This window comes from Cyclopterus lumpus, chromosome 8, assembly GCF_009769545.1.
Source record: "Cyclopterus lumpus isolate fCycLum1 chromosome 8, fCycLum1.pri, whole genome shotgun sequence".
Taxonomy (NCBI): Eukaryota; Metazoa; Chordata; class Actinopteri; order Perciformes; family Cyclopteridae; genus Cyclopterus; species Cyclopterus lumpus.
The window spans coordinates 1,168,466-1,178,465 of NC_046973.1; the positions used below are offsets into that span (position 1 = coordinate 1,168,466).

The 10,000-nt window shown below is 48.0% G+C and overlaps 1 protein-coding gene across 3 annotated transcripts in view; it reads right to left on the reverse strand.

Moving 5' to 3' along the window:
- The window catches only part of LOC117734643 (caskin-2-like), a 64,146-nt gene that overhangs the window by 1,659 nt on the left and 52,487 nt on the right, over window positions 1-10,000 (reverse strand). For 2 of the 3 annotated variants that reach the window (XM_034538863.1, XM_034538861.1), the window contains exons 13-20: window positions 7,191-7,297; window positions 6,841-6,904; window positions 6,341-6,438; window positions 5,860-5,970; window positions 5,686-5,787; window positions 5,464-5,602; window positions 3,339-5,024; window positions 830-1,112 (exon numbers count right to left, since the gene is read on the reverse strand). In XM_034538863.1, coding sequence (XP_034394754.1) covers window positions 830-1,112; window positions 3,339-5,024; window positions 5,464-5,602; window positions 5,686-5,787; window positions 5,860-5,970; window positions 6,341-6,438; window positions 6,841-6,904; window positions 7,191-7,297 — 2,590 coding nt within the window. The remainder of the gene's footprint in view (window positions 1-829; window positions 1,113-3,338; window positions 5,025-5,463; window positions 5,603-5,685; window positions 5,788-5,859; window positions 5,971-6,340; window positions 6,439-6,840; window positions 6,905-7,190; window positions 7,298-10,000) is intronic. The other variant, XM_034538862.1, reaches the window with a different exon arrangement.

The window sequence follows — 10,000 nt, forward strand, 5'->3', positions numbered from 1 at the left end:
TGACCACCAGGGGGCGACTCCTCTGGTTGTAGTCAAACAGACCATAAAGCAGGGTATGCTTTATAAGGGCGGGGCTACAGGGTGATTGACAGGGGTCAATGAAGCAGCTCTGAGGAAGTTATTGCTTCATAGACTACATTTACCAATGTGGTATATTCTCAGCTGCCTTAGGAGCTCGCTTCCAAGATACCATCCCCCTAAAAAGAATGCCCTTTGACCTGTAGGAGGCAGAGTCCAGAGGGTATGGGTTAGAGGTTTGTCTCCAAATATTTTCCGCTTTCTGAGAAGATCGGCTTATAAGATACCGTTCCACATAGTTGCCCTTTGACCTGTTGGAGAGGGGTCTGTCCCTGTGCCCGGAGGGCACCTGTTAAGAGGCCTCGGTGTGACCTCCGCTGCTATGTCCGAATCTTGTTGTATGGTACTCCTCCCATTGTCTGGAAGGGACGTGTTTAGATTGGGGGCCCCTGGGCGACGGTCTCCAGTTTGCGGCCTATATAACTGAGCTGCCGTGACGTCTCAGTAGATCTTCCATTTGGCCGAGAAGCTTCTCCGAGCGATCGAGACGCTCGTCCTGACCTGTGATTCCTCTCTGTAATAAACTCTATTATAACAGAAAGAACAGTGTCCGCGGAGATTCCTTCATCCTCATTCTTCAACATCACTGCCGCTTGAAAGATACGACACCAACACCACTGACTGGATGGATGTTCCCTTAAATAACACAATGCTTCGCCCCCTAGAGGAGGCTGCGGTCATTACACCTACCAGTAAGCAAACATACAGACACACAACAGGGTATTTACAGATGTTACAGCCTCCATCTTACCTGTCTGAGTTGTCCTCCAGCTTTCTCTCAACGGCCTTCAGAGCCTCTTCAAGAGACGAGCTGGTCTGATCCAGTCTCTGCTGAACCACCTCAGTCCCACAGGAAGACTCTGGAACGCTGCCCGGACCCACCACGCACACCTGAGGCCTCGCTGCTGTCAGAGAGGGACTCTGAGGGGCCTGAGGGGACGGAGCCCGGGGCCCGTAGACCGGGGAGCATGGAGAGGTGAATGCCACACTTTGAACCACACTGATGGTCACCGATGGAGAGGAGAGGCCAGCTGCTGAGGAGACAAGTGCAGGTGACACAGCAATAACAAGTCCCAAGTCAGGACCATCAAGTCACAAGTCAGGACCAACAAGTCACAAGTCAAGAGCAACAAGTCCCAAGTCAGGACCAACAAGTCCCAAGTCAGGACCAACAAGTCACAAGTCAGGACCAACAAGTCACAAGTCAAGAGCAACAAGTCACAAGTCAGGAGCAACAAGTCACAAGTCAGGATCAACAAATCACAAGTCAGGACCAACAAGTCACAAGTCAAGAGCAACAAGTCACAAGTCAGGACCAACAAGTCACAAGTCAGGACCAACAAGTCAAGAGCAACAAGTCACAAGTCAGGACCAACAAGTCACAAGTCAGGAGCAACAAGTCACAAGTCAGGACCAACAAGTCACAAGTCAAGAGCAACAAGTCACAAGTCAGGACCAACAAGTCACAAGTCAGGACCAACAAGTCACAAGTCAGGACCATCAAGTCACAAGTCAGGACCAACAAGTCACAAGTCAAGAGCAACAAGTCACAAGTCAGGACCAACAAGTCACAAGTCAGGACCAACAAGTCACAAGTCAAGAGCAACAAGTCACAAGTCAGGACCAACAAGTCACAAGTCAGGACCAACAAGTCCCAAGTCAGGACCATCAAGTCACAAGTCAGGACCAACAAGTCACAAGTCAGGACCAACAAGTCACAAGTCAAGAGCAACAAGTCACAAGTCAGGACCAACAAGTCACAAGTCAAGAGCAACAAGTCACAAGTCAGGACCAACAAGTCCCAAGTCAGGACCATCAAGTCACAAGTCAGGACCAACAAGTCACAAGTCAAGAGCAACAAGTCACAAGTCAGGACCAACAAGTCACAAGTCAGGACCAACAAGTCCCAAGTCAGGACCAACAAGTCCCAAGTCAGGACCAACAAGTCACAAGTCAGGACCAACAAGTCACAAGTCAAGAGCAACAAGTCACAAGTCAGGAGCAACAAGTCACAAGTCAGGACCAACAAGTCACAAGTCAGGACCAACAAGTCACAAGTCAAGAGCAACAAGTCACAAGTCAAGAGCAACAAGTCACAAGTCAGGACCAACAAGTCACAAGTCAGGACCAACAAGTCACAAGTCAGGAGCAACAAGTCACAAGTCAGGACCAACAAGTCACAAGTCAGGACCATCAAGTCACAAGTCAGGACCAACAAGTCACAAGTCAAGAGCAACAAGTCACAAGTCAGGACCAACAAGTCACAAGTCAGGACCAACAAGTCACAAGTCAGGACCAACAAGTCACAAGTCAGGACCAACAAGTCACAAGTCAGGACCAACAAGTCACAAGTCAAGAGCAACAAGTCACAAGTCAGGACCAACAAGTCACAAGTCAGGACCAACAAGTCCCAAGTCAGGACCATCAAGTCACAAGTCAGGACCAACAAGTCACAAGTCAAGAGCAACAAGTCACAAGTCAAGACCAACAAGTCACAAGTCAAGACCAACAAGTCACAAGTTAAGAGCAACAAGTCACAAGTCAAGAGCAACAAGTCACAAGTTAGACCAACAAGTCACAAGTCAAGAGCAACAAGTCACAAGTTAGACCAACAAGTCACAAGTCAGGACCAACAAGTCACAAGTCAAGAGCAACAAGTCACAAGTTAGACGAGCAACAAGTCACAAGTTAGACCAACAAGTCACAAGTCAGGACCAACAAGTCACAAGTCAAGAGCAACAAGTCACAAGTCAAGACCAACAAGTCACAAGTCAAGAGCAACAAGTCACAAGTCAAGAGCAACAAGTCCCAAGTCAGGACCAACAAGTCCCAAATCAGGACCAACAAGTCACAAGTCAGGACCAACAAGTCGAAAGTCAAGAACCACAAGTCACAAGTCAAGAGCAACAAGTTGAAAGTCAAGAACCACAAATCCTGAAGACCAACATGTACCAAGGTAAGACCAACAAGTTACAAACAAGTCCAAGTCAAGAACAACAAGTCCACGACAGACAAAAAGTCACAAGTCACAAAATACAAGTTCCAAGTCAAGAACAAATCAAGGTCAAGAATATCACATCCAAGTCAGGACCAACAAGTCATGGTTCAACACCAAAGTTTGTCACATGTCTAGAAGTCCAGATGTGAGACGGAATCAGAAACATTTAAAATCTGCTCTGCTTAGATTCACACAGGTAACTGAAGCTCGTCTTGGTTCAGGTGAGGTGGAGACAGGTAACCCTAAGATTGTGACGTCTTACCGTGTGCCGTCAGCAGGCTGTGACGGACAGGTTTAGGGGCGATGGACGGTTTTGGGGAGAGTGGAGGCTTGATGAGGGATCCCGTTGCCAGACTGGACGTCCTCTCCAGACCGAGCTCACTGACCCTCAGACTGAACTCCTCCTGGCTCAGGGACGGAGGCCTGCTACTGGACTCGGACCCGGCTTCCCCTGCTCCCTCTCTGCAGAGGGAGCCTCCTCCCTGCTCCTTGTCTCTGGGTTTGTAACGGCGCTTCACTGTGTCCGACTCCTTCAGATTAAACTCGGGTACCTCCAGGCTCTTGGCGGCTTGTTTCTCCGGGGGCTCCAGCACCGCCTCAGCCCTGGGGGGCCCCGGAGCTTTGGGCCTCTGTTTGATAGTCAGGTTGCCCTCCTCGGCGAAGGGGATGCACTCACTGGAGCTGTTCTGAGGGGATGAGGAGCCCTCCAGTCCGCGACCTCTTGATTCTTCTTCCTCGGAGTCAGACTTCACGCCTCGTTCTGGCTCGGTGCTGCTGGTCTGGGTGGGAATACATTCGCTCTGCACCCTCCTCCTCAACCCGGCAGCACTTATGAGCTCCTGCCCTGCAGGGTTGGGGGAGGGGGAAGGCTGGGGGAGGACTGGTTTAGGTCCTGGGGGGTTCTTCCCCTCTGTCTTTCCTTCCAGAGATGCTGCGATGCTCCTCACGCTCACCGGACTGTCTGTTATCACCCCGCCCGAAGACGATGAGGTGCTGCTGTCGCTCAGATCCCCGCTGGTGGTGCTGCTCACTGAGCTCAGTCTCTTCGGCGGAGGAGGTGGGGGACCCTTTTTCCGGGCACGCACCGCAAAGGATTGACTGCGTCCCACGTTGCCGTTCTTCTCTGGACTCAACTGTAATCGAGCCAGCTGGCTGCGGCCGGGTTTGCGGGTCAAGGTAGCGTAAGACGAGAGGTTTCCGTGACGGTACGCCGGCTCTTCGTCGTCCTCGTCGGGCTCTCCGTCCGACAGAGCGTAGCGGGTCGTGCCCTGGGCACGCTTCTTGGGCGGCATCAGGGTCATGCTGTGGTTCTTGGGCCTGGGAGATGAGCTCAGGTCCGTGGAGCCACAGTGAGAATGCAGGTAGCTGAAACCCTTCAGCGCTGGGGAACCGTGAGGGGAGGGACCCCGAGAGCCACACAGTTTGGGCTTGGCTGGGATCGCCGGGTACTTAAACACGGTTGCCGTGCCCAGAGGCACCTGCTTGGCCTGCAGCTGCTGCTGCAGAGGTCTCTGGTCCCAGCCCTCGGGGAGGTTCCTCTCCTTGGCGGGGCTGTCCTCCAGGCTCTCCTGGGACCAACTATGGGGGCTGACGGAAGCCGTTGGAGGCTCCTGGGAGCGCCCGGAGCCTCTGGACCGGGCGTCGATGCTCTCCTGGCTCTGGGACATTCCCACGGCGTTCTTGATGTCCAAGCCTTCCTCGCAGCCTCCGTAGTGGCTGCACATGGCCGTCTGCAGCTCGGCGCTCAGCTCGCTGTCCTGGAAGGTCATCATCTTTGGGGTGTGAGGGGAGGAGCATTCACCTGCCGAGTCCGGCGGCTCGATGGTGACCAGGTGGAGGGCTCCGGGGGCTTTGCAGCGCAGCGTGCCTTGTCCTGATTCGGCCTGAAGGATCGCCCTCTGGATGTCACACAGCTTCTTCACCGCTAGCATCAACTTCTTCTGGTGGCCTAGATGGAAAATTCAACCATCATATCAAAGGAATAACAAAACTTATATAAAAATATACGATCAGAACATCATGATGTTTCTCTGATCATGTGACTTTGTAAAAAAACAATAAGTGTTTAGGCTAACAGGAGGTGAGCTAGTAACGTTAGCTAGTAACGTTAGCTAGTAACGTTAGCTAGTTACGTTAGCAGCACCGCTAACGGAGAACCAGCGAGGTTTGCTTCAGTTACATTATGATGCGTTCAGGCTCTGCTCAGTGAACATGAGTACTGGCTGAAGGTAAACGATAACGTTCTCATGATGCGTTCGCAGGTAATCTAGTCAAATCTAGTGTTGGTGATGTTCCACATGAATATAAAACTGATATTAGAGATGAATGAATATGTTCAAGCTTCATGAACAATGAGGACTACACATTCCAGACTAAAGAGTCCTCACCCAGCTGCATGATGCCGATCTCCTGCAGATCCTCCCACGTGAGGTCTCTGACGATGCTTATGGAGTCGTAGCCGTTCTCGGAGAGCTTCTTGTGGTACTGCGGGAGGCCGATGGCGCTGAGCCACTCTCCCAGATCCGACTGAGAGGAAGAAGAACAGATCAGTCGGCGCCACAGAGTCTGGAAGTCGGTGGACGCGAGCAGTGAGGTGCTGGGAGTCTTACTGGGATGTACTCGGGCAGCCACTCGGGGATGTTCAGGTTGTTGATCTCGATGGAGATCTTCTTGCGGTGGCCTGGTTTGGTCACTCCGATGGCGGTCAGGTCCTGCACAAAACACATCATATAAAGGCCGCGAGGACAAGCAGGTGCAGCACTACTTTGATCCACTTCCTTCACCTCGGGAGTCATCCTGCTGATGGTCGGAACGTCGTAACCGGCACTGATGAAGTTCCCGATGTACTGCTCCAGCTGGAAGTCAGTGAGCCACTGATAGATGGCCTCTGCATCCTGCAAGAGAGAGGACCAGCACACCGGCCTTCAGCTGCACTTCTTTAATTAACGGCACCACCAGGCAGGTTTAGGAGGATTTGAAGCTTTGTTTCATTACAATGTGGGTACTTTATCTAAATTAACAATATTTAACTTAATACATAAGTTTCGGTTCCAGGGCTGTTGTTTGAACTACAGATTGTACTTCTACATTTCATCAAATGCTGGAAACGAACAGGAAGTGACCATATTAGGACTGAGGGACGTAGAGACGCCATGTACGTCTCTGGTGTCGAGCCCAGTTGTATCTTTCCATGTGTGAAATACTTATTTTTAAGTGTCTTAAATATATGAAATATATGAATAAAACAAACGAGCGTTTCTTCACCTTCCCCTCCAGCAGCTGCTGAGGACGAACAAACTGCTGGGAGAAGCTCTGCTCTTCAGGGCGCTGCACCGTCACCGTGTGCCTCCGAGGAGTTCCACCTGTAGAACGTCACACAGACCTCAGGCTGACTGTCAATGGTCCCCACAGGAGGAGCTCGTTCACTTGTCCCTCCAGGAAAAGGAGTTTAAGATGTGAATATTACACTGAAAGTTCAAACCAGTAAGCTTCATATCTGGTGTTTCAACATAATCTAAAATGTGACGTTGAGGATCTCCTTATGCACGAAGAAGTCACATTTAAATAACAACTGTGGATGCAGTTCAGAGACGGGATGAAACATGAATAAGGGAAAGAGTTCATTATATGTAAAGTTCACAGTAACCGCAATAATAAATGCATTAAAATACACAGTTTGATCCTACAGAGTGCACTGGAGTAAACACAGGACGTGTTATTATAATACAGCAGACGGCATAAAGGATCATCAAAGAGAACGCTACCTGCAGGACGATCAGGCTGTTGGCTGCAGTCTGAGAGTCCAGAATCACCAGCAGAGGGCGCCGGCTGCACAGATAGAAAACACAAATTGAGAGAAATATAAACAAGAAACACCGTATATCATTATTACAATAGTAATAATATTTTTATATTTAAACTGCTCACAGCTGATTTTGGTATATACCAAGATATCGAGAAAATTACCAGATTCATTCTGTGCAGAAAAACAATATTTTCTACTTTATTTTGTAATATTATCGTGTCATCTGATCAGCCCACTTCTTTGATTCAAACAGTTATTCAAATATAAGTCACATGGAATGGACCAGATGGGTCTGGAGGAACCACAGACCCTGTCCTGGAGGCCGTTGGCCGTGCTGCTCTCGGTGCTCTGCCCGCTGCCGGCACTCCGGGTGCTGCCGACGCTGCCGGTGCTGCCGACGCTGTTCCTGTCTCCGGCTGCAAAACACAACAACAACAACAACAGTAGAGTCATGATGTCCAGAGGTGGAGGGGGCGGGGCTTTAACAAGCCAGCAGGGGGCAAAGGGGGTCAACGTGCCGACAGGCAGGATGCAGGATTGTGGTCTAAAAGCTGCGCTGTGGAGGAGCAGCTGCAGGCAGGAGCCCATGAACGCACCATCAGTCTGTTATGAAGAACATCATGAAGTAAAACAAATAGGAACGTTCAAGAACGTCCATCACTGCGTTCTTCTTCTGCTAGAACCCAGTTAAACAAATAAAAGATCAGCCTGAAGCAGAGTTTGGACCCAACACACCAGGAACGGGTTCACTTCAGGGTTTTACCTTTGAGACTTGAGGTAAAGTGAAGTGACTTGAGGTAAAGTGAAGCGACTTGAGGTAAAGTGAAGCGACTTGAGGTAAAGTGAAGTGACTTGAGGTAAAGTGAAGTGACTTGAGGTAAAGTGAAGCGACTTGAGGTAAAGTGAAGCGACTTGAGGTAAAGTGAAGCGACTTGAGGTAAAGTGAAGCGACTTGAGGTAAAGTGAAGCGACTTGAGGTAAAGTGAAGTGACTTGAGGTAAAGTGAAGTGACTTGAGGTAAAGTGAAGCGACTTGAGGTAAAGTGAAGCGACTTGAGGTAAAGTGAAGTGACTTGAGGTAAAGTGAAGTGACTTGAGGTAAAGTGAAGCGACTTGAGGTAAAGTGAAGTGACTTGAGGTAAAGTTAAGTGACTTGAGGTAAAGTTAAGTGACTTGAGATAAAGTGAAGTGACTTGAGGTAAAGTGAAGCGACTTGAGGTAAAGTGAAGCGACTTGAGGTAAAGTGAAGTGACTTGAGGTAAAGTTAAGTGACTTGAGGTAAAGTTAAGTGACTTGAGGTAAAGTTAAGTGACTTGAGATAAAGTGAAGTGACTTGAGGTAAAGTGAAGCGACTTGAGGTAAAGTGAAGTGACTTGAGGTAAAGTTAAGTGACTTGAGGTAAAGTGAAGTGACTTGAGGTAAAGTGAAGTGACTTGAGGTAAAGTGAAGCGACTTGAGGTAAAGTGAAGTGACTTGAGGTAAAGTTAAGTGACTTGAGATAAAGTGAAGTGACTTGAGATAAAGTGAAGCGACTTGAGGTAAAGTGAAGTGACTTGAGGTAAAGTTAAGTGACTTGAGATAAAGTGAAGTGACTTGAGATAAAGTGAAGTGACTTGAGGTGACTTGAGGTAAAGTGAAGTGACTTGAGGTAAAGTGAAGTGACTTGAGGTAAAGTGAAGTGACTTGAGGTAAAGTGAAGAGACTTGAGGTAAAGTGAAGTGACTTGAGATAAAGTGAAGTGACTTGAGGTAAAGTGAAGTGACTTGAGGTGACTTGAGGTAAAGTGAAGTGACTTGAGGTGACTTGAGGTAAAGTGAAGTGACTTGAGATAAAGTGAAGCGACTTGAGGTAAAGTGAAGTGACTTGAGGTAAAGTGAAGTGACTTGAGGTGACTTGAGGTAAAGTGAAGAGACTTGAGGTAAAGTGAAGTGACTTGAGGTAAAGTGAAGAGACTTGAGATAAAGTGAAGTGACTTGAGATAAAGTGAAGCGACTTGAGGTAAAGTGAAGAGACTTGAGGTGACTTGAGGTAAAGTGAAGTGACTTGAGGTAAAGTGAAGTGACTTGAGATAAAGTGAAGCGACTTGAGGTAAAGTGAAGTGACTTGAGGTAAAGTGAAGTGACTTGAGGTGACTTGAGGTAAAGTGAAGTGACTTGAGATAAAGTGAAGCGACTTGAGGTAAAGTGAAGTGACTTGAGGTAAAGTGAAGTGACTTGAGGTAAAGTGAAGTGACTTGAGATAAAGTGAAGCGACTTGAGGTAAAGTGAAGTGACTTGAGGTAAAGTGAAGTGACTTGAGGTGACTTGAGGTAAAGTGAAGTGACTTGAGGTAAAGTGAAGTGACTTGAGATAAAGTGAAGTGACTTGAGGTGACTTGAGGTAAAGTGAAGTGACTTGAGGTAAAGTGAAGTGACTTGAGGTGACTTGAGGTAAAGTGAAGCGACTTGAGGTAAAGTGAAGTGACTTGAGGTAAAGTGAAGTGACTTGAGGTGACTTGAGGTAAAGTGAAGTGACTTGAGATAAAGTGAAGCGACTTGAGGTAAAGTGAAGTGACTTGAGGTAAAGTGAAGTGACTTGAGGTGACTTGAGGTAAAGTGAAGTGACTTGAGATAAAGTGAAGCGACTTGAGGTAAAGTGAAGTGACTTGAGGTAAAGTGAAGTGACTTGAGGTAAAGTGAAGTGACTTGAGATAAAGTGAAGCGACTTGAGGTAAAGTGAAGTGACTTGAGGTAAAGTGAAGTGACTTGAGGTGACTTGAGGTAAAGTGAAGTGACTTGAGGTAAAGTGAAGTGACTTGAGATAAAGTGAAGCGACTTGAGGTAAAGTGAAGTGACTTGAGGTAAAGTGAAGTGACTTGAGGTGACTTGAGGTAAAGTGAAGTGACTTGAGGTAAAGTGAAGTGACTTGAGGTAAAGTGAAGTGACTTGAGATAAAGTGAAGTGACTTGAGATAAAGTGAAGTGACTTGAGGTAAAGTGAAGTGACTTGAGATAAAGTGAAGTGACTTGAGATAAAGTGAAGTGACTTGAGGTAAAGTGAAGTGACTTGAGGTAAAGTGAAGTGACTTGAGGTAAAGTGAAGTGACTTGAGGTAAAGTGAAGTGACTTGAGGTAAAGTGAAGT